Raw genomic sequence first — 26,020 nt, forward strand, 5'->3', positions numbered from 1 at the left:
GGACAGCCTTAGAACCCTTGTAGGTTCTAGATAGCACCTCCTCACCTATAACACAATTGTATACATATGTCAAAGTGCCATCTGATCTAAACATGGAAAGGTATGGAAACAGCTCTTGAAAAAAGATAGTCTATGATCTGGCTGGTTCTTGAAATTGATATTGACTGACAATCAATCCGGGGCTAAGATGTTTCTCTTCTCATCTGGCAACCAATAGGAAGCCAAGGATACGTGGATGCGACAGATTTGGAAACTGTGGTAAGTAAAGTAGCATTCAGATGTCAGTGTAGACAGAGGAGGAGAGAGGGGAGGCAGGGCGGTCGAAGAATAGGCGTTTACGAATTCAAGCTCTGTCCAGACGAGAGGCTCACCTGTTAGGCGCAAGACATGAGCCATCCAAATGAGAAAGATGCCTCGGGCACAATCGAAAGTAAACCTAAATCGCCCATGCTTTCATCATACTGCATCGAAAGCATTCTCGGCCGACGAAGTCCCCTCAAAGTCAGACTCACAGGAATGCAAAGTTTACCAATGCTACTGACTGGGAGTGCGGAGGATAATGCGCCTTTGGAAGGTAAGACAATATGTTGTAGGTTGACTGCTAACTTTCTCTGTAACCCATATGCAATTATAGAAAACATCTCCACATGTATACTGCATTTGCAGCTAAACACACTTGCATTTTATTTAATGAGGCGAATGTCCTTTGCATTTAAAGTACATTTCATTAGGCCTAAGGGGTTTTAAAGAAGCCCATGTCCTATAAACAACATTGTCTTATTAAAAGGGCTATTATAATGTGATGAAACGTATCATATTGCATGTTGCGCTGTTTATTATTTATACATTCCTTAAAATAAACTATATCTCTTTGCAGCATCTCAGAAAGATGCGGACATGCACCTGCCCCCCAAGTTGCAGCGTCTGTATGGCCCAGGGGGAAAGCTCATGGATTCCAGACGGGGAATTCACGAGAATGAGGAGCAAGAAGAGAAGGAGCGTCCTCTAGACAAAGTCTACGAAAATCTGAAAATCACCCAGGCGCCACAAGTTAGCATCAGCCGCAGTAAATCATACAGGGAAAACGCGTCCCACAGTCAGAGCGATGAAGATAGGAACCTCGGGCGACGGACAGAGGAGCACGCGGAGCTTGGCGCCCTAAAGTTCGAGGAGGACACTGGCAAGGAGCTTATCTGCGAAGACACAGAAATATCCCCAAAGAACGGAGAGAGTTTGTACATCAATGGAGATGTAAAAGACGGAGAGGACAGCGTGTGCCTCTCAGCTGGCAGTGACTCAGAGGAGGGGATGCTAAAGCGAAAACAGAGGAGATACAGGACTACGTTTACCAGTTATCAGCTTGAGGAGTTGGAGAGAGCTTTCCAGAAGACGCACTACCCGGATGTGTTCACGAGGTAGCTTTCTCATTTGCCTGCGCTTATCAGTTATTTGAACACTCTGAAAATCTGTTGCATATATGCCTAGATCATATGCCTATGATCATAAAAATAAACATTGTGCTCTTAAATACAAAATAATAATTGATAATCCAAATAGGAAGTCTATAGATATGATTCGAAAGTGAGCTTTTCTTAATAGTAAATTCTTGCATTGAGGTGATTAAAAAAAATATTATGACATGGACATTGTTTGGCTTAGAAATGTAAGAATATGAAACATATTTTATTATTACATTTGAGCATTATCAGAAGAGTAATATTATTAATGACATTATTATGATTAATTATGATAAGTACGCAATAATAATAATAATAATAATAATACATGTAATACACTAATAATATAAATCACACACAACAAAACGAAATATTAAAAGATGTGTGCGCGCGCAACAATCCCAATCAAGGAATAGAATAACAGTTTAGACCAATTGTAATGTTGATCTGCACATAGTCGTTCTCATTTGAATTATGATGAATTGTTATTGTGGATTTTTATTATTGATAGCCTAATTGTGGTTGCCAAAAAAAGATTTCCCAAAAAGATTTTTACGAAACGCTTAAATTCATGATGTCAATTAAAGTTGACTGCTACAGATAAAAAAATGTTGTTGGCATAATTGCATCTTTACAAAAACATATTTGTGAGATAGGATATTTTATTGCTTGATTCACAAAGGAACGTTTGGAAGAAGATTCGTGGCTGTTAGTAGAGATCATGTAGGCACAATTGATATGATTTATTTTTCAAAGAAGCCTACGCACACAGCCTAATCCAACGACGATATTGATTTAATATAATGTAATTTGTATCGTTATCATTTAGGCTTGTATTATTGTCATCATTTGATTTGGAATTGTACGACGAAATCTGTGATGATAACTGAATTGTTTTCAATTGTTTTCTTCTTTCGATTTAGGGAGGAGTTAGCGATGCGGTTGGACCTCACTGAGGCTCGTGTGCAAGTGAGTGTCAATTATTGTTAGTTCATATTTTACATTATTGTGACCAGGCTATAAAGCCTATTAGTGCTTGTCATTCCACTATCGTATTTAATTTCGTGCAACAACAATTACATGCAACAACATTATAGGGTAGCCTATGATAACGTTAATTATAATAACATTGTATATTGTAGACCTAATTGTACATTAGGAGTATTATTATTACTACATTTGTAATACATGTGTAATACATTTGTAATACAGTTCACTTTAGACATGCAGCGAGAGGAGAAATTATTCAAACACACCAGAAAAATAAATTTGCTTCAGGGCGTTGATGACGGTATCATGCACTTAACAGCGCAAACAGAGCCAGTATTGACGAAAGTGACCTCCTTGCATAGCGGTGGCGGGGTAATGCTATTTGATTTCCCATCTTCTTATTATAATAGCCGCGCATTGATCGGATTTCTCACACCTTAAGTGAGATAAACGCCATTGTAGGTTAGCTACCCTGCCATCCTCATATAGAACATTGCTTACATTTTGAAACTTGAGTCTCAACCTTAGATACCAGACTACGCATTTACCCCTCCCACATGTCACTCGCTTCAGAGCTGTAGATGAGCAAATCACTCTTTGGAGAGGTGATAAAACCTTGTAAATTCCATATGTTTCATTTTATAGCCAGTGTCAAGTCTGAATGGGAGGGGAACCTGGTTGCACATTCTCTCCCTCTCTGTTCTCTTCACTGTCTCCACATAAGTTGATTTACTTTCAATTTGCACATAATGTGCATTATTGATAAGCCCAAATTGTAATATGTAAAACAATTAATAAATAGACAACTGTTCCCCAACATTTTGAAATCAACCAAACCTAACCTCAAGCCTAGGCCTAATTGTCTTTCACTTCCCCCTTCTCTCTAAGGTGTGGTTCCAAAACCGACGAGCTAAGTGGCGGAAGCGGGAGAAAGCCGGGGTTCCGACTCACCCCCCAGGACACCCCTTCTCTGGACCCCTGGGTGCAGCACACCACTTGAGCCACTACCTGGAGGGAAGTCCTTTCTCTCCCCACTCTCACCCCTCCCTGGAGTCTGCCTGGACTGCAGCAGCCACCTCGTTCCAGGGTCTGACCCAGCCCCTTGCCAGCTCTTCCTCCCCCCTGGGATTTGGCCCCTTCCTGGGAGCAGCCATGTTTAGACACCCCACCTTTATTAGCCCCTCCTTTGGAAGGTGAGCACTGCCCACAGCTCTACATTAGTAAGGCTGCATCTGATTGGATCGGTGCCATCTGGATTGTATGTCTAATGAACTATTTCTCACTTTTCTCTCGTTCCCTTCCGTCATCTTCTGTATATCCCCTCTCTCTTCCAACCTTCTCACTCTCTCTTCCTCCATCGGCAGACTCTTCTCTAGCATGGGTCCTCTGACACTCTTACGCCAGCCCATACCCGCTGTAGAGACTCCAGTCCAGCCCCCGATGGCATTGTCAGAGCCCTCCCCCTCCTCGCCTGTGGACCGCCGGGCCTCCAGCATTGCAGCACTGCGGCTCAAAGCTAAAGAGCACTCAGCTCAGCTGACACAACTCAACATCCTACCTTCCAGCATGACTGGGAAGGAGGTGTGTTGAGAGACATCAAACTCCCTCCAATTCCCCCGACATGGAGCATGAGTCATGACCAAAGGAATAGCAGCTTAGAAGTGGTATAGCACAACTTAACCTTGTCTAAACTCCTCCCCAGTTAGTTGTCCCAAAGTTCTGTTACCCCAAACTCTCCACAACAGTGAAACATGCTTTCCTCATGAACTGAAGAAGAGAGATTTTTTTTTTAAGTGGACTCCCTGCCCTTTCACCCTCAGGAATGACCCATTAGCAGCTTCTCACAGGGTGCTACGCAGTGTTTACCAACTCCAGTATCCACAACAGCACACATTTTTGTTGTAGCCCTGGACAAAAACACCTGATTCAATTTGTCAAGGGCTTGACAATTAGTTGACAACTAGAATCAGGTGTGATTGTCCGGGGCCACAACAAAAAAACATGTACGGTTGGGGATACTCGAGGACCGGAGTTGGAAATACACTGTGCTACAAGCCACCAAAGGGATAGATCTAGGCCCTGGAGAGGTTCAAATGGAGAGAAATGCTGTAGACTACAGACTGTGTAAGTTTAGATATCATATAATGTACATTTCATGTATTGATAACATGGTGTCTGTTGATAGATTTTCGCAGTCTTCTTAAATTAGTTAGTTATTCAAGTTTGTATTTATGATCAGTCCTGTATGAGCCAGAAGGAAGTTTTCAGGAGGAACATTGAATTTTATTTTAAAAATGATTTCCTGTTTTCAGATGAATCAGTTGAAAAAAAGCTAAGATAATAAACTGTCAACTGGAAAACGTTTCACCTTTCGTTGCTTTTAACTGTGTTGCAGTGAAATAAAAAATTAAAAGTGAAATAATTCTGTGGACAGAATTGAGAGGTGTATTCAACTGCATGAAACAATATAATAACAAGCTTGCAACAGACGACGTAAACAGAGGTCTCTCCAAATACTGGTGTAGCCTGCAGTCTCACTGATGGACCTCAAGAGCTGGATTCAGGGACGAGGGTGTGGATTAAGGATGTATATGGTCATACAGTGGAGTTCGAAATAATTTAAACTTTGATAAAGATGAGGAAAAATGACTGTATAAAATATATGGTTCAAATACTGAGCTATATTGTATGCTCAAAACATTTGGGAAATTATATTGTTTTATACTAATACAATTGCTCAAAAAAAAGTATTTTGTTTCAGAAGTAATACTTTTTTTCTCAAAAAGGTAGAGGTAAAATATTATTGACACCCCTATTTTCAATACCTTTTTCCTAAATGTTTTATGACTTGGAGAAACACATTGGGAGGGATCTTAGACCATTCCTCCATAAATAATCCTTCCAGATCTTTGATATAATTCGTCTGCGTTTATGGACTGCCCTCTTTAATCCAAACCCAATGGGTTTCAAGTCCGGAGACAGATGGCCATTGCAAAATGTAGATTTTTGTGGCCAATTAACCATGTCTTTGCTGGTTTTTGATTTGTGCTTAGGGTTATTATCTTGCTGAAAGATCCACTTGCGGCCAAGTGTCAACCTCCTGGCAGAGGCAACCAGGTTTTTGGCTAAAATGTCCTGGTACTGGGTAAAGTTAATGACGCGGTTGACCTCAACAAGGGCCCCAGGACCAGTCGAAGCAAAATAGCGCCATGACATCAACCACCATATTTCACAGTAGAAAGTGAGTTATTTTCTGCTTCATGCATCCCCATTGACACCAAACCCACCACTGGTGTGGCCAAAGAGCTCTATTTTCATGTCAACCAACCAAGCACCGGTTTCAATCCAAAAGCCAGTGCCATTTAGCAAACTCCTGACATTTACATTTGTTGGATGCCGAATAATAGAGCCAGTCCACCCTCAAAACACTATCTTACAAGGGATTGTTTTATTGTGCAGTGTAGCCAATGCTATTTATAGCCATATATATATATATATATATATATATATATATATATATATATATATATATATATATATATATATATATATATATATATATATATATATATATATATATATATATATAGTGCTGTAGCTGCTATCTATACACTTCTTTTTCTATAAAAATTACACATTAAATAGCCTAACAATTCTCCTGAAGTATTCCTTGCTCTCTCCATGTCTGTCTCTTTTTTTCTTTCTTTCTCTTAAAGTGTATCTGTGTCCGTTGTCTCCCTTTTTATATGTAGAGGGCTGTAATTAGCTAGAGTATGCGACTGCGCCGCCTTTCATTTTTGTGTGCAAGCCCTAGACCTAAGGTTGCGGGGCCGACTGTTTTCTATATACTAAGTATTGATAACCCAGACAGTCTTTCCTGAGACAGTTTGCATGATATGTCCATTGCGCTTCACACCATTTAAACTTAATATTGAAAGATGCATGTAGTCCAGAGAAATGGGACTGTTGATACTGCAACCACACAACTCAAACGCTGGTTCACGTGTTGAGGCCGGCAATTAAGGAGAACGAGAGATTCAATAAAAGATGTTGCAGTACGGTTTATTTGAAGCACCACTCATTCTGACCATTTTCCCTGATGTTGCTACGGCAATCAAGCCGTTTTTAACCATCCTTGTAACTGTCGCTTCTGCGAAGATATCGTTCACTGAACTAAAACTAATAAAGAACTACCTAAGAAGCATTAAGGCTCTAGTTCTGATATGCGCTTTTTAACACATGACTCATGCCACTCATTGCACTGGGGCCTTCGTAACCTTGACCACGCATTTGTTCACCACTATCCCTTTACTTTCAGTTCAATTATTTATTTCACAAGGCTTGAGGCATTTTCATTCGTTACATTCTTGAAGCCCAAGAAACAAACAGTTATCTTCCTAGTATATGTGGACACTTAACTGGTTTATCAAATACTTTTTGGAAGGGTTACTGTACAAATTATATATATATATAATCATGTCAACCAACAAATAGACATCGATGACAGGCGCAATGGCCCCCAGAGCTCGTGGGCCTTGCGGGGCCAGTGGGGGTGTCCGGTAAAACAGTAAGTAGCTCACGTCTTAATCCGCGAGTCCTCCCATTGAAGTTAACTCGATAGCAGTTAGCCTACTGCTCCTTGCAAAAAGTAATCTTCTCCCCCATTTGACCCCTTCCATGGTGCTGAACCAAATCGTGTGAAACTACCTCTTGGATTAATTAATTAATTAATTCATAAATTGTTGTTTATTGAAAACCCCTCATTTCTTTTACTTGCTAATCTCGCCTCATTTTAATGACACAATCAAGTGGATTTTTGAGGAAATAATTTAGATAAAAGGAGTACTTACAGCAAGCAGCCTTATTTCAGCTTTCACCAGCCAGATTGCCTTTCTTATAGGGCCTATAGGCCTAACCAACTAAGCATTTGACATTTCTTTGCAATTTATTTGATCTAATCTTTATTTAACTAGGCAAATCAGGCGACATCTTTTGGAAGTATTTTTTGGTCAGGTGCAGACCAGCCTTGATTTGGCCCAAAAATAGACGCTTATAATTGGTCCAGACCAAATCAGAACCAATCATAGACATCTATGTTTCACAAGTTTGGACAGCACAGTACAGTACAGTCGAACACAGCAGATTACAGTACACAGAACAGTAAAGACACCTAGTACAGTAATAGGTCTCAGTTGTAAATGAGAACTTGTTCTCAACTGGCCTACCTGGTTAAATAAAGGTGAAATAAAAAAATAAAAAATATATATAATAATGCCATTTAGCAGACACTTTTATCCAAAGCGACTTACAGTCATGCATGCATACATTATACATATCGGTGGTCCCGGGAATCAAACCCACTATCCTGGCATTGCAAGCACCAAAGCTATGCTCTACCAACTGAGCAACAGAGGACCACATTATATTGTCCTCTACAGAAAAGTACAGTACAGTAGAGCACAGTAGAGTACAATAAAGTAAAGTATAGTGTACTGTATTGTACCCTACTTTGCTATAATGTACTCTACTCTACTGAACTAAAATGTACTCTACTGGATTAACCTCTACTATACTGTATCATACTCTACTGTACTCTACTCGTTCAGATTTGGATCTGGTCTGCACCAACCGAATTTGTACATGTTTGGGGGCATGGTTCATTAGAACAATACCCAACCAGCTTTGCAAGTGTTGGTTTTACATTTACATTTGGGTTGTTCAGCAGACGGTCTTATCCAGAGTGACTGACAGTCAATGCATTCAACTAAGGTAGATAAACAACAACATATCACAGTCATAGCAATATCAAAAAAATATATGTAACCATTACGGAGAATGTTATTGTTGTGGGCTGTTGATTTATTCTGTAGGTTAATCTACTTTTTTTTGACATCATTACTGCCAGTTTTAAAGTTTTTGAAAAAGCTAACATAAGTACATGTGACAGATTGGAGCAATAATTAATATTCTGTTTGCAATCTTCAATTGGATCTTCTATCATCTATCATTGTGATATAATGCTTACTTCAGAAAGTATTCATAAACTTGATTTATTCCACATTTTATTCCACAAGATAAAATCTTTTTTTCTTTCAACCATACACACAAAATCTCTTGGTGAAACCTACATTTTTTGAAAATGAAATACAGAAATATCTCATTTATGTAACTATTCACATCCCTGTTAGAATCACTTTTGGTAGTGATTTACAACTGTGAGTCTTTCTGGGTAAGTCTCAAAGAGCTTTGCACACCCGGATTGTACAATATTTTGTCACATTGTCATCTTGTCATGGTAAATTATTGTCCTGCTGAAAGGTGAATTTGTCTACCAGTGTATTTTGGAAAGCAGACTGAACCAGGTTTTCCTTTAGGATTTTGCCTGTGCTTAGTTCTATTCCGTTTCTTTTTATTTAAAAAAACTCCATAGTCTTTGCCGATGACAAGCATACCCATAACATGATGCAGCCATCAGCATGCTTGAAAATATGAAGAGTGGTACTCAGTGATGTGTTGTGTTGGATTTTCCCTAAACATAATGCTTTCTATTCAGGACATAAAGTACATTTCTTCATCAATTGTTTTGCAGTTTTACTTTGCAAACAGGATGCATGTTTTTGAATATTTTTATTATGTACAGGCTTCCTTCTTTTCACTTTGTCATTTAGATTAGTATTGTGTTAGTAACTACAATGTTGTTGATCCATCCTCACTTTTCTCCTATCACAGCCGTTAAACTCCGTAACTGTTTTAAAGTCAACATTGGCCTAATGGTGATATTCCGTAACGGTTTCCATCCTATCTGGTAACTGAGTATTGATACAGCATCCAACGTGTAATTAATAACTTCACCATGCTCAAAGGGATATTCAATGTCTTACCAATAGGTGCCCTTCTTTGCAAGGCATTGGAAAACCTCCCTCTTTGTGGTTGAATCTGTTTTAAATTTGCTGCTTGACTGTGGGACCTTACAGATAATTGTATGTGTGGGGTACAGAGATGAGGTAGTCATTCAAAAATCATGTTAAACACTATTATTGCACACAAACATATTTAGACTTGCCATAACAAATGGTTTGTATACCTATTGATTCAATACATTTCATCTTTTCATTTAGAATTCATTTGTACAAATTTGTAAAAACATAATTCCACTTTGACATTATGGGGTATTGTGTGTCGGTCAGTGACAAAAATCTCAATTTAATCAATTTTATATGCAAGCTGTAACACAACAAAATGTGAAATAAGTCAAGGGTGTGAATACTTTCTGAAGGCACTCGATGAGAAATGCACTCGTACATGAATAACTGAATTTCCATAAGATTGCGTCTGGTGTCTTCAGTGGACGTTATACCACCTGAAAAAATGAAGTGTGCATAAACTTGAGTGTACGTTTTTTTATGACAGTAGTTGTGCGCACGCTATTGATAATAAGAGGGCGCGAGCATATTGAACGTTTCCTCGAGGAACCTTTTTGCCCTGAGGTTCCTCCAAGAACCATTTATAATAAGAAAGAGGAATTCTCCAGATGAAAATAACATTTTTTACATTTCAAGGTTCATTATTGAACATCTTTTTCTTCGAGTGTAGGCTACAATGTAATTAATGTTTGTCGTATTATTAAAAAAAAGATTATGCTAATCTCTTCAGTCATATAAAGTCTAGTAGAATTGCATGAAATGTGTTTATAAAAGGCCAAAAAAGGTATATCAGATTACGTAATTCATAAAAAGTTGTTACTCACTGGTTATTGTAATAACCACTGGTTGATGTAATATCTTATTACTACAGTTAGAGGAAAAGTTAATTTTACCGTTCAACATTTTATCGCGTTTCTAGGCAAGTTATTTTATTTACTGGGTTTGTTACATACACAATCGAAAAGTTATTACAAATCGAAAAGTTATTACATTTATAGGTGTTATTACATTTACCGTTTTTACAAGGATGTTTGATATGCTTTTTACATTTGTAACACAAAAATCACGATGGAAGTGGCCATTTTAGGCCCTTTTAAGTTTTAAGACCTATATATGCCCCCTGTAAGACCCAATGATTCACGAACCATACATGATACAGACAACTGCTTGGTGTCACTATACTCCTAATAGTGTGTTCTAAAATATGGAGTATAGTTACATTCTGAAATACAATTTTACACATTAATTTATTTAACATTAAAACGATTGATATTAATATCTCAAAAGCACCCTTTCTGATTTGGTTATTTTTTAAACAACATAGTCTACAAGTACGTCACATTTCCAGAGTCGGCTCTCTGATACTTTTAAATGTATTATATATTTTATGAGCACCACCAACACAGTTAATGGAAAATTGGATTCAAAGAGAACTTCCTCTGCTCGTGATTTGCTGAATGTGCAATCATGCAGGAGGGTTGTGATTGGTTAATTACCTAGAACGTCAATTTCTATGCATAAAATTGATATTTTTCCAAAAGTAACATAGAAGCCACTCATCTGCATCTCGAGAAAGAATCTTTAAAAATAGATTATAGACCGATTAACGAAGCCTGTCCTCGGATAAGGACTGATAGAGTTTGAAACGCATTAAATGACTTAAATCTGGCACTCATATTGTGTGATTTGCGTTAATTCCTTTGCAGCTCCGTCTCCTGCATCAAATTAGACGACTTTATTAAGCGGTTTGTCATCTCATAGCTTTCCATTCAGAGCAACAAGGAAATCACTTTGTCTGTTAAAAGGCTGGGGATTCCATTATTTCCCTGAAGTAGCTACTTACATATTCGACAATGTAATGAATAACGGTGAGAGAATAATAGAGCAGGACTAGGCCTACACCAATCCCCCTTCAAAGGCCTATCAGCAACATAATACATCGAATTTCACTGAGTAGGCCTAGCCTAATCCAGGCATTAAAAAAAGACGCGGAGGCAAGAAGAAAATTAAGAAGAGCCAAACACCTGTCACATTGTGACGGTTGTTCGACAGTCTTTGGCGTAGCCTCAAAGAGGAACACAGGCCTTGCTAAAACACTCATCTGAATGCCAAGATGCATTTGAACACATTTGGGTAACCACACACAAGTTGTGTTATTTCAGACAATAGGACAACAGGCCACACAGGCCATGAAACAATGGAACGTTATAATTTGGATCAACAGGGGCTAATAAATGCAGCATGAGCATTAGCCAGCGTCAGCCACCAAGTGGAAGTTGTCACTGGGCAACTTCTGCCTCAGATGCCAGGCATTTTCTTGGCCCTACAAATTAGTCCATCAATAACATAAAAAAGTAACTCACTATCAAATGGACAATAGTGCACTATAATAGGACTGCAGTGAGTGAGAGAGAGTGAGAGTAAGAGAGACAGAGAGGGTTTACCCACTCTGTAGATGGGCTATTGACTTTTCCCACCGTGTTGGAGAAAAGGGGACTATTTACTCCACCGCACAGCTGTAGGGGAGTGATAACCAAACTTTGATTTACTGCCATGTGGGCAACTCGAAGAGAAGAAGGAGAGAGGGAGCGAAAATAAGAGAAAGGGTGGGCATTGGGTAGGTGGCTCAGAGACAGAGGGAGCTTTACAAAACATCATTATAATTCTGCTATAGACAAACATTTTCTTGAGCATTCAGGCATAATTCAAACCTTCTCATGGAAGACCATTTCATGCCTATTCTTCCGTTTATGTATTCTGAAGGTACAAATTAGATGAGATGACTAGAGGGGGAAATGAGGTAAAGGACAGAGGGAGAGAGAATCTAAGGAAAGAGAAAAATACGGAAAGAGGTAAATATATTTGCAAAGAATAAGTAGAGTGTAAGTATAGGAGTGTAAATTGACGTAATAATACGTTTAACAATCATTTTTTATTCAAAGATGATCATTGTTTATCATTTCAAACACACTATTAATGACCATCGCTGAGTAACAGGGATTGTGACAATGGCCATCACACAGCCAGGCCTTTTACCAAGAGTTGGACAAATACTGCTCAACTGGCACAGATTGAGGGTCAGGGGTGAAACTCTGAGAGATGAGCACATGATGAGTACACCAACCAATCCCAATACAAGAGAATGCAGGAAAGAATAAAGAGGAGGATTAAAGGTAATCAACCTAAAAGAAGACATGGCATCAATTCTTCAAGATTAGATATTTTTCCTTTCTCGCTCTCCAATTTGTATTTTAACGATGTGAGGACTGGAGAGGTAGATGGATCACTTTAAAGCAGTAGGCGCTGTATGCGTCATCTTTTCCCCTTGAACACTTCCCCCTGCGAGAACCGCTCGAGCACAGCAGGGGTCATATCACAAGTCAAATGGCCTTACAGCACAGGACGACGAATAGAAAGATGGAGAGAAAAGAGAATGGGACCTAAAATGAGAGGAGAAAATAGCCAAACAAAAAGATAACGGAAGATTGCAAAATAACTTATGAAAACTACAACTAAAGGAGACAGGAAAAAAGGAGGGAGAGATGAGGAGAGAGAGAGAGAGAGAGAGAGAGATGCTGTGATAATCTCTTCTACAGGCGTACAGCCAGTCAGTGAGTGTATCAGCTTCAGTGAGTGCTAACAAGGTGTAAATACAATAACAAGCATGTAATTAAGTGAGCATGATGAAGTTAATGGAGATAACACATTCCATTTGAGCTGCTTATGAATATTCTATTAGATGTTATTAGGCAGCTGGAATAGCTGTTAATTTAATCATCACTCCGAGCAGAGAAAAGTTCTTTGTGCAAGGGTAATTGCAGAGAATGAATAATTAATTTGACAATTGTACCAGTGGATTCACAATGCTGCAGGGCTCAGGGGGTGGTAGGTGGGCTGAGTGAGTACCGGGTAGACATGAAGGCTGAGAGAAAATGAGCAAAGCGGATCAAGGACCATTTTAAGTTATCAATGTGGTAAATTACACGTAAATATGCATGTAATCGCACAGACCACATTATATGACATGAGGAGTTACAGATACAGGGCATGAGAGAAAATAGAGAGCAGTAGCAAGACGGGAAATGTAAAGTTGTTCTAATAAGAATAGAATCAAAGTCTAACGAGAATCTGTCGATATTGGATATTCAGTTGTCTATGTTTTTATGTTTCAATGAATAGCTCACACTGTGTTTCAAATTGTCGCCACATTTAACTTGGTAGCCAGCAATCAGGCAGAGAGGATTGTGGTCTACATGTAGATCAGCTGTGAACGTCGTCCCCTGAATCTCAATCATACATACTCCTCTACTCCTTCCTCCACTTCTCTCTCTGTCCTTCTCTCTTCGCTTTTGCCCGTTCTATTCATAAATCAGAGCTTATTCCTGAGCAATTGTGTTTTAAGAGGGAAAAAAGGGAACAAATGTTTCTGTGAATGATTAAGGGGAAATTGGTTTAGAAGGTATGTGATGCAGGTGAGAGAACATATTCTTCAGGGAACTATGCTTTTGTAGTTCTGTTTGCAGATGACCAAGGGCCAAATCTGGTCGGTACTAAATTACAGGGGCCTGATCAGTGAACCACAGAACTGAGTCCAATCATTGTTCTATGGTCTCATCCGTACAGTATTGGCAGAAATATTCATAGGGAAGAATGAATCAAATTTCCAACTGGGTTGCCTTTCGTGTTGGACCAAGTTGTGTATTCCATTTTGAGTGTAGTGGTTGAAAAAAGATGCAAATGTGTTTTTCATTAATTCTGGCCAAGCAGCTTATAGTGTTTGGTACTGCATGATTACACATATTTCTGTAGTAGCTATTGCAATAGGGTCTTGCATGTTTTTAGTTATGTAGAAATGTACGAGGGAATCACTACAAAGAGAGTTTAACATGCAAATGGATTTTATTGTCAGTAGAGGCGTGTGTTCATTTGTCTTGATGCGTGTATGTGTGTGTGTGTATTCTCAAAATTATACGGGTGAACTATTGCGCGCTGCGGAACAGTGGCCCCTGAATCAGGGGGAATACAAATAAAGTGATGAATAAATATATACAGCAATAGTTCATGAATGCCTAAGTGGTGTCTGAAGAACGGAGGACGAAGACATAATCATGTTAGCCTCTCCCCTCGACTCCGGCTTAGACAGATGAGCGTTCATCTATTGATTACACAACCAACCAGCCTCCCTGCCTTTCACTCCAAACTCCCAAAGTGTTCACTCACATTTAAACGAATCCATTGTAAGAGGGCCCCCTTTTTCAATCAAGTGACATCAATCACAGCAACGTGTGATGATAACGATCCCTTAGGTCCCTCAGTGCTCCAGATGAAAATACCAGGCCTGGAGCTGGACATAAGCGTTCCAAACGAGACCTAGCCTGCCAGCTCAAACACATGCTCCATGTCCCATTATTTATGAAGGGCTATCCTTTTGCCCTCTCGTCAATTACTCTCCCTATCAATTCCCTGAGTCTGAGGACTGTTTTCAATCAACATGGGCCGTCCATGCAGTGTGACGGTGCAGAGTATTCCTCCTTCCCTCAGTCTCCTCATCCCGCTCCTAGGACAGTGATTGGTCCACTTTGCATTGTGGACGCGTCTTGATTGCATCCAGGGCTAAAATGAGCGCTGTCAAAATGTCTTGACCTGAGAGGAATATATAGGAACATCATTTGTTCTACCCCCCCCCCACTCCCTTATTGAAAACATTTCAACTGGCTTCACTGGAGAGAAGAAAAATAGACAGTCTGAGGGGTCAGGAATTGTAGGAATAGATTCTACAGGAGTGGCTGGACAAATAGCTGGGCTTCTATCAGAGCTATCCTCCAAAGTAGTTGATCATCAAAACTGCCACCCACACAAACAGATCATGAGAAATGTATCATGAGAAATATTGTTATGGAGGAGCAGAGATGTATCCTGCGCCGTTCCCTGTGTTGTCTGTGAGAGAAGGGAACAGAGCTGTGGAAACCTTTTGTTTTGTTTGTAAATCTGTCAGTAATTGCCCTAACCCAACACAACACCTGCCACTGTTGTTCCGGTCATACATACAAGCGATGGAGAAAAGCGGAGAAATTACCTCCTTCATAACAGTTTGTTTTGATAAGGCATTGTGTGCAGAGCCGATGAGCAGTGACTGTCAATTTGATTAGGCGTTATTCTTTCTGTTAATTGTCATTATTGGGCCTGCGCCACTGTGTGTCACCATAGAAGCCATGCAATCCTCGCATGAATAACACTTAGGGGGGAATTAAGAAGATATGTGCAGGGTTTTAATTGCTCTCAATACTTTCGTTTGGCTTGGCAACTGTTGACCCATGCACTGTAGCCTGTCAATTCAGCAATGCACAATGCACTATAATGAACCCTTCATCTCCAACCAAGTACACACACACACACACACACACACACACACACACACACACACACACACACACACACACACACACACACACACACACACACACACACACACACACACACACACACGCACAATATGACACCCCATGACTCCTCTTTGTTGATTTATTTTGTTGTAAGGCTAAAAGCTATTTCACCACAAAGTTGCAGATTTTTCAGCCTGAGCAACGCTGGACTAAACCATCTGTGAAATTACTTCTTTATCAGAGCAATTCAATGTTCCCCGTCCTTTGACTGCAACCCCCTCTACAAGTCCCCCCTCACACACACACACACACACACACACACACACACACACACACACACACACACACACACACACACACACACACACACACACACACACACACACACACACACACACACACACACACACACACACACACACACACACACACACACACACACACACCTGCACAATGGTCACCAGGGAAAAAACACACCTTAAATCTACTGTCCAATACCTGAAATTATTCAGTCCACATTGGTGTCCAGTCTAGTAATTCAAACAGAATGCTTTGCTACACCTAAAATCAACAGTTAAGCAAATGATTAGAGCTCCATCCAGCCAGATCGTTTGGGATTGAAACTGAAATCAGACATCTATCCATGTCCTGAGGAAAATGCCTTCAAAACCGCCCACTTGGGGCAAGAGTGAAAGCTATTGCCATCAAGTAGGCTTGGGTATTGCTATGGTGTTGTGGACTCTCGATCGGAAGGTTGCATGTTTGATCCCGGTCAAGGACACAAGTTTTTTATTTGAACCCTATCTCAAACATTACCCCGTACCTTAACCATTCAGGATGAGTGCCTAAACTTAATGTTTGAACCTATCCCATACCTTAACCCTTACCTTAACCATCCAGAATGAGTACCTAAACTTAACCCTTAACTTCAAAATTTGACGTTTGGAGAATTGGAACGATGCAGAGCAGCAGGAGCAACTTCGAAATTTGACATTTGGAGAACATGGATGAACGTCTAATTCTGCAGTGAGACTGTGAGAGCTTGTTGCTCAAGCAGCATGATTCTGGTCCTCCAACTTCCATTGTACAGACTTCAACAGTTATGTCTGCAGCTGCCGTTGAAAAAATAAAATCCCAAACAGGTTTGATGAAGCTTAACAAGAAGAGCCAATTTGAGTTAATTTGATGGGCAAAAATGAGAATGAAAAGCAATCCACAGAGCAGGGTCGCCTCCTGAGTCAATATGTAAATCTTTACAAGGCAAACACTGTGGGAAACAAAGACATTTAACTGAAGCACCAGTTGATGTCTCCACTTTTTGCTGCGCATAATTTGTTCCCATTGAAAGCTATAATTGTCTGCAATTTGAAGTTATTCATTCTAAATTTTAGAAATTAATTTCAATTGGGAAATGTAGAAATGTCAGCTCTCGTGAAAGGGATTTGATTTCAATTATCCTTGCTCAAAAGACTGTGATTCCTAAATACACTTATGCAAAATTATGACATGAATTTGTGTTCCAGAAATTCAGTGCTTAAAGAGCGATTAGGCAGTAAATGGATGGTCTTTGAAATGGAGTGAATGTGCTGGGCTCCATTTGAAAGGCACTCAATTATCCCTGATTGCTCCCCTTTATAAAGTATCACAGAGAGATACCTGCTATTGCAGTAATTTGTGGGAGAAATAACATGCTGCAATTTGAACGGGAGAAAAAAGGAAACTATAATGGACGCCTGAATGTACATCAATACAACTGAGGAAGAAAAGGGAAAAGTGAGGGGGAGATTAAAAAAAAGGGGGGAGATATAGGAGGGAGAGCAATAAAAAAATGAGGTGGAAAGTCACTGTCCACGAAATCCCAGCCCTCTTGGACAAACATGCAGCTCAACGACCCCATAACCCAACCTCAAATCAGTCTCTCTCTCGCCCTCTCTCTCTCGCCCTCTCTCTCTCTCTCTCTCTCTCTCTCTCTCTGTCTCTCTCTCTCGCTCTCTCTCTCCCTCTCTCTCTCTCTCTCTCTCTCCCTCTACCCCCCTCTCAACTATCTAGAGCAAATCAGCATCCATTGTAACAGCTTGAATAGAATCATTATAAAACCAGAGGTTTCTTTCAAAATCAGTAGGAACCAGTGAATCAATCTCGTCTACTTTGAGCAATTTTGGTCCATCATGATAGTGGGCAGGGCAGACAGGGGGTGGGGTTGTTTGTACTGTGATGGGGTTTAATTTACTTTCCTTCATAACAGAAGTGCATGTAATAGAGGTACCTTTACTCAGTTCCTACTCAGACTTAATTGGCAGCTGCCTTTCCCCTGGCGAAATAAGCTGAATTCACACTGGTATGACATTATCACACACCACCGCACTAATAAATCACTATTCCTGGACAGGTATGTGTGCAGCAGCATGCAACTTTCGTGGTTAACCAGCGGAAGAAACGCAAATTGATCTGAGCAATATTTGTCCTATTTTTTGAATATCTGATGAGGCAAATTACTCAGCGGAGGAGAAGTCAGTGCCGCTCCATGTGAAGGAAGCGAAATGAGGAATGAATCTCTCGCTCGTATCTAATGATGATCCCATCAACTCCCAGACAATCTGACAGGTTCCTCTGCCATTCATTTTGACCTGGGCCATCACCTACAGTGCATTGGATATCTGACCCCCAGCTACAATCCCACTGCCTAAAATGGACTCACGCGTCCCTTCTTCCAGAAAACGGTTGCTCAACTCTACCTTTGTAAGTCCAGGCTGTGAGTATATTATACATTTGACATGTTTTTTTGTTGTTGTTGTGGAAATTCTTCATGGCTACTATGAAGGGAACACTTAAATGCAGAGATGCCGTATGACAGCACTGCAGCCTACATTATTTAGTCAGTTATTATGGGGAGAAATTAGGATGTCAGAGAGGTGGGGAAGGGAAATAAATCAATTCTAGCAGCTGACAGCTCATTCCAAGGATATAAAGCTCTCCCAATTGCATAATTACACCAGTCAATTTCTAATGTGATGAACACATGCACCTCCGCAATGAATTCTAGGTCATTTAACAAAACAAGAGCAAAGCTCCATGGGCACAGCATTTAAAGCAACCAACCTACAATGTCTCTCGTTGCTCTTTTCTCTATATATCTCTCTCTCCCTTGGTAGTCTTTTGTGCAGCTGTAAACGTCCGTCTCCCACCTTGGCTCTAAGCGAAGAGGAGTTAGCCCAAAGAAAAGGCACCAAACAAGCCCTCTTTTACATGTTCTGGTTAATCAAGGGCTTTCTATTCAGCAATTTGACCTATTGTTTATCACAGATTATCACTCCCCCCTCCATCCTAGCCTTCCACCAGCCGGTTACCATGGGCGACCTGCATGGTGAGCGTAATTGCAATAATTTGTGAAGCGCCATGGCAACCTCCATTAAAGCGGGGTAAATAGCCTACTAGGTCTTTGTGCCACACTGTTATTTCTGCTAGCGATGCTGGGCCAGACTGGGGAGTGAATGTGTAAATGTATATTTGCCTTTGCCCCCTGAGAATGTAAGCCTGCTAATGAGAACAGTAGCGAGGTGTCCGAGACTCTTCATCTCTCGTCTTGATTAATGCCTCTGTTTGGACAGGACTCTCAACAAACAACACCAATTTCTTATCTGTAGCCATGTTAGCTTCACCCCCCCCCCTCCACATCTTTACTTTCCTCCATCTACTAAAAGACAAACTGCCCCACTGTATTTGTCCAGTCTTTTATTGCTAAGAGGAATTCTTTATTACAGGGGTGGGATTGTGGGTTTCACTCATTCCAAACAATAATGGCTTGGGAGGGGTTTGGACAGGTGAGGCCTGGGTTAGGAACCAGCTTTCTAATGTGTTTTGTCTGTTTTCCACAATGTATTTGTTCAAACTAGACTCTTATTAAGGGGGCTTTACCAAAAAGTGGCCTAAACATTAATCATTTCAACACTCAAGGCATTGTCCCGAGCGTCCTTTGGCATCCCTATAATGTGTGCTCTTGTTATTGTGAACAAAGTAATAATGGATATAATAGTAGACATTGGATTATGCAGCAAGTGTATATTTTATTCAAAAAAATACTGTACTTAAAGTGCAGGAGTAGATGGACTTACAGCCACTTTAAACAATGCCACTTGATATAATGTTTACATACCCTACATTACTCATCTCATATGCATATACTGCACTCGATACCATCTACTGCATCTTGCCATCTTTATGTAATACATGTATCACTAGCCACTTTAAACAATGCCACTTTTATATGTTTACATACCCTACATTACTCATCTCATATGCATATACTGTACTCGATACCATCTACTGCATCTTGCCTATGCCGTTCTGTACCATCACTCATTCATATATCTTTATGTACATATTCTTCATCCCTTTACACTTGTGTGTATAAAGTAGCTGTTGTGAAATTGTTAGGTTAGATTACTCGTTGGTTATTACTGCATTGTCGGAACTAGAAGCACAAGCATTTCGCTACACTCGCATTAACATCTGCTAACCATGTGTATGTGACATTTTTTTGTTGATTTGATTTGATTTACAGGGTGCTATTTCATACACTGTAACAGAAAACTGTCATTTATATGGTAATTTTAGGTATTATCCACAGTAAAAAAAACTTGAAAACGTTTTACTGCAGCATTCTGTAAATTATGGAATACTGTGGGGAAATTGCTGTATTTTGAATGACACTGTAATTCCACCCCACAGAATACAGTACCATTACTGTATCTTTAGAGCGCCAAAAACTAGTGGGTTACTTGGTATTGTTGTTTCTGGCTTATTAACATATTTTGAGGCGTGCCTTGTAAGATTTGTTGTACCCGTGAGTGAGAATGCTGTACCAATTTTACTCCTATGTGGTTAAAGTGCCCCGTCAACCAAACATGTACAGGGGACAGATTGGAGAGGTAGAAAGTCTTAAACCTTAAATGGTCAAAGCATTGTGCCTTGTAGTCGCTGCCATTTTGAAAGTCTTTGTTAAGGCCTCTGGAAGATGAATATACTGTAATGTGTAAACACTTAGTAGCCAACCTGCTTGCACCAATCCCATGTAATTACAGTAAATTACTGTGAAATACAAACCCCTCCCTTCAATAAATGTAATTCATTAATCCGTGTATTCATTTATTCATTCATTCCGATTACGGTAGCGGTAGCGGTTAGTTTTTTTTTACAGTATAATTCAGTCAATTTTACAGTACTGTACTGTGTGTCATTACACAGTACTTGTTTTGATACCATATTCATATTGCAGCAGGTGTACTGCAATATGAAATACATAATTTTACTTACCACCGAGCTGCCTGTACGCTACTGTCAAATTCACAGTAACTCCTTTACAGCAAGACGCAACCAAGTAAACTATTGCTTATTAATAGCACCATCTACAGACAAAAATGCAAACAGGGCTCATACATGGGGGTATGTGTCTCTGTAAAGTTACATACATATATCACTGTCGTCCATGTAATGGGAGATGCAGAAAAACACAGATATTTGACGAGAGCTTCATTAGTATTCTTTGTAAATTCATGGATATTCTTTAAGTAGGGTCAGGAGTTTTTAGATCCCATGGGTCCAGTCACGTGGTCATGAAAAACTCTGGGCCCACTACATGATTTGACAGCCTTTTATGAGTGTCGTGTAATCCTCTAGATCAGTGACGTGTTCCGCTGTGTGCCAGACCAAGTTCAGTGGGCTACTGCGTTTATCTCCCAGATGCCTCTATTTCTCTGGCTAATTAGTGGACATTTAGAGCTGTCTTCATTATCATTGCTGTTAGTGCAGAGGAAACCCAAATCCACTGTTTTGCAAAGGGCTCTCTTAATTGGATGGAGGAATTCCAAAATGTTTACACATCATTCTCTATGAATGGGTAATGGGCCTGTGCTAAAGTGGTGGTGAGACAGGTGGTGCAGTTTGGGTTTTGTGTCGCAGTGGGGTTAAAACAACAGCATTTTTGTTAAGATATCCATGAGGGGCCTGAACAGCGCACGCACTCACGCACACACGCACACGAACACACACACACACACACGCACGCACGCACGCACGCACGCACGCACGCACGCACACACACACACACACACACACACACACACACACACACACACACACACACACACACACACACACACACACACACACACACGCACACACTCACACACTCACACACGCACACACACAACTTTCCAACTTCTCTGTATCTGCGTGAAACTGGGAAATGGTGTGCACTGTGGCGAACTCTAACAGCTGCTGAGAGAGACTTGCTGCCAGGATTCATGACAACCTCAGGAAAAACACATTTAATTAGCAAATTTATTCAGTAATTCAACACTCTGCATCAGAGTAAGCCACTATGATTTCCTTTAAATGGAGGATAATTGAGTGAGAGGGTTATAAACAGCATTTAAATGGAACTTCAGATCCACACACAGGAGGAGTCATAATAACCACTAATGACTGCTAATCAGGAGACGCTTGTGTGGCAGACAGGGCCCCCTCTCTACCCCAACAGCTGCAATAAGTGAGAGAGACTGAGATAGACACACAGGGAGATATGAGGAAGAGAGGGAGGAGAGGGTCAGAGAGAGACAGAGAGACTTTTGATGATGGGAACTCTGACTGTAAGATAAATTCACGTAACTTAATTTTGGACTGCACCATTTGACCATTATAATGTGCGGGCAGCAATACGACTGTGCAGTTCAATATGGATCAGAGGGTTATTGGTTATAATCATAGAATGGGCCACTACCTAAGACAAGTAAGACAGCCGACTAAATAGCTCATATTCAGCTGTATGATACATGTGATGACACGTATGTAAGTGTCAGGAGAAGTGGAAAAGTCTATGTATGTGTGTGTGCAAAATGTGCTCACAAAATGTGTGGTGTGTAACTCTTGGTGCACGTGATAAGCATGTGTGTCAAAATTTGACGTAATGTTTTCTGTGTAACGGGAGTGTATTTACGTACAGTACGTGTACTGTGTGTGTGTGTGCGCGCGCACATGTGTGTGTGTGCGTGTGTGTGTGTGTGTGTGTGTGTGTGTGTGTGTGTGTGAGAGCATGTGTCATGGCGTGTGTACGTGTGTGGGGGTGACCTCTGCAGCAGAGGGATGTGGACAGGTGGGTGACATGGTTCTGTGGTTCAGAAATAAGGGCGCTAATCTTGGGCCTGCAAACGGAGACGCGGACGCTCTGCGTCCTGTCAACAGCAATCCGCCAAGCCCCGCCCCTAACTCACCCCTCGGCCTCTCCACCTGAGACAAGGACACAGCGCAGCTATTTCTGTGTGAATCTCATCTTGGAGAGACTCCACAGAACAGCTTATGGGGTCCCTTTTATGAGGTGACACATTTTTTTGGAAGTGGATGGAGGGGGCAGGGAGGAAGGAGGGGTCTGATCTAATGACAGAACAGCCCTCTCGCTCTGCTTGTCGCTCTTCCTCGCAAGGTTAGCATGGATTCTGAGGGTTAGGCGAGAGGATATGGATGGTCATAGTGGGGGGGGGGGGTATGGGTCTCAGTTTAAAGAGATCAGAGGGAAAACAACTGCAAAAATACAATCTCCATAAATAACGAGGCAGATTCCAATCTAAATGAATCATTATCAACTTTGTGCAAACATGCCCAGAGTTCATCAGACTGCTGCCTGCACAGTGATCTGGCGGAGCCCTACTCAGCGTGTGATAAGTGACTGTGGTCTGGGGTCATGAACAGAACTGAATGATCTGTGCGACTGTTGCTGTTCCAACAGGTGGGCTGACTTAGCACCATTATTATCACCTCAGAGCACAGTCGCTGAACACTGTTCTAGGAGACCTCCCCGGGGGGGCGGGAGACCGCCACAGCAGAGCTGTGAGTTATTATTCCTGATTACTCCTGATTTTACTACCTGTCTACAGAAACCATTTGGCTACATACTCCACACAGCTCTCACATTCATGGTTTACTGCCTCTCCACACCAGCATGGTCACGTGGTGCTAGGAAGAGGTGATATTCAGACAGACAGACAGATATATAGATAGAGAGTGAATGAGAGGATGAATGAGAGAAAGAGAGCGGTAGACACACACAGAGAAAGAGAGAGAGAGATATGACTAAAACACATCTTTACCCTCTCTAAGGAATAAGCAGTGATGAGAGAGCAGTGAAGACTACAAGGCTACAGTTCCATTTGTCTAATTCGATTTCCCAGTGCTGCTCTCTGTGTTGAGTTTGTCACAGAGCTCATTAACCTTTGACCCCGAGGCCAGAGGGTGAGACAGTGTTTTGACAGGACTGACAGCTGATGGACTGGGAGTGTGGGAGGGGGTGGGGGGGGTATCGGTGAAAGACAAGCACTTTGACCATGACCTACAAATGCTCCCCAGGGTAGAGGATGGTGGGGCTCGACTTTAAACGCATACCAACTGACACATTCCAAGCCAATCAAAACATAGAACGGCATGATGTCAGTATCTACACGAGTCCCATAGCCCTTGCGATGTTGACCCCCCCCCCCCCCCACACACACACACACCTTTTCATGTAGGAACACAAGCTCATACACAGATACCCCTTTTTGTGTTACTTCATTAGGAAGACAGACTGACCTTTACATTCTGGCCCTGGATACTCACATGAGCTCTATCACAGGTTTCTACCACGAAGAAGATTTGCACTCTATTCTTGCACTCACTCAATCTGTCACCCTGTTCAGACCACTCAAGGAGCACACAAGGAAATACCCTTTAAAACACAAAATCCAATGGGGGAACTAAATGCCCTTGTCTCCAAAACGAGGGATATTCAGACGCTAACATACTGTATGGCCTTCCAACTATATACATTATGTGTGTTTTTCCTACATATGTATTAAATATACTACATTTATACTCTGACATAACTGCCACAATCTCTGGATTTCTCCAGTATGTCAGTTGTAATACCTGGTTTATCCCAATCAGTGATATCCTGAAGGGCTGAGGTATAGTTTCCCCCTGCACATTATCTCTAAATCTCTCTCTCCCTCTCTCTCTCTTTATTGGCATGGGAAGCATATGTTTGTATTGCCAAAGCAAGTGAAATAGATAATCAACAAAAGTGAAATAAACAATAAAAAATGAACAATCTTACATTCACAAAAGTTTCATAGGAATAGACACATTTCAAATGTCATATTATGGCTATGTACAGTGTTATAACGATGTGCAAATAGTTAAAGTACAAAAAGGAAAATAAAAGGTTGGCCTTTTCTTGTATCAACAGGTCACAAATCTTGCTGCTGATGTAACACTGGGGTATCAGGTAGGTGTTTAGTGGTTCCTGTTGGTGCCACTACAGTGGAGAGTCCAAACCAGGTCTCCACCGTGCGCATTCCCCCTGAATATGCAGATTTGGCTCTCACCTTCTCTAAAAAGAAGGCGACTCAATTACCACCTCATCGATGGGGCGATTGTGCGATAGATCTCCTGGTAGGTGCTGCACTTCCCAGGAGTCACGTGTATTCCCTCTCACATGAGGAGACGGTAGCTATGGAAACATATGTCTCCGAATCCCTGAGTCAGGGGTACATTCGGTCCTCCACTTCACCCTCCTCCTCAAGGTTATTTTTTGTGAAGAAGAAAGAGGGAGGTCTGCGCCCGTGTATTGACTATCGGGGTCTGAATCAGATAACTGTGAGGTATAGTTACACGCTACCGCTCATAGCCACAGAGGTAGAGTCAATGCACGGGGTGCGCTTCTTTACCAAACTAGATCTCAGCAGCGCTTATAACCTGGTGCGTATCCAGGAGGGAGATGAGTGGAAGACGGCGTTCAGTACTACCTCTGAGCACTATGAGTACCTCTGTCAGGACCCGGTTACGAACCTGGGTCTCCGGAGTGAGAAACAGTCGCTTAACCAACTGAGCCACGAATAGTCAGCAGAACCCAGAAGATGAGGCAGACACAGCAGTACTTAAGACGGTGTATTTAATAAAGTAAAAAGGAGAAGTCCTTCAATTCAAAAATGGCAAATCCAAAAGGTGGTAGGAATAGCACAAAAAAGCCTCAAGAGATACTCAAAAACAGAAGTCCACAAGAGCATCCACCGGAATCGACAAGAATACACAGAACACTAGGGCTGGGTGCTAACATACAAACACAGAGCACAGAACTGAGGGAAACTAAGGGTTTAAATACAATCAGGGGAAACGAGGCACAGGTGCAAATAATAATGGGGAACAAGGGAAAAAACATAAGGTCAAAAAGCACAATGGG

At 41.0% G+C, this 26,020-nt stretch overlaps 2 protein-coding genes across 3 annotated transcripts in view; one reads left to right on the plus strand and one right to left on the minus strand.

Moving 5' to 3' along the window:
• Window positions 1-26,020, minus strand: part of LOC135550349 (palmitoyltransferase ZDHHC20-B-like) — a 319,193-nt gene that overhangs the window by 216,703 nt on the left and 76,470 nt on the right. The gene's annotated exons all lie outside the window — the stretch shown is intronic.
• LOC135549136 (aristaless-related homeobox protein-like) lies at window positions 293-4,836 on the plus strand. The gene is made up of 5 exons (XM_064979182.1): window positions 293-574; window positions 878-1,415; window positions 2,381-2,426; window positions 3,336-3,640; window positions 3,812-4,836. The coding sequence occupies exons 1-5, from the start codon at window positions 388-390 to the stop codon at window positions 4,035-4,037; spliced, it is 1,302 nt and encodes a 433-aa protein (XP_064835254.1). The 5' UTR covers window positions 293-387; the 3' UTR covers window positions 4,038-4,836.

This window comes from Oncorhynchus masou, chromosome 12, assembly GCF_036934945.1.
Source record: "Oncorhynchus masou masou isolate Uvic2021 chromosome 12, UVic_Omas_1.1, whole genome shotgun sequence".
Lineage (NCBI taxonomy): Eukaryota > Metazoa > Chordata > Actinopteri > Salmoniformes > Salmonidae > Oncorhynchus > Oncorhynchus masou.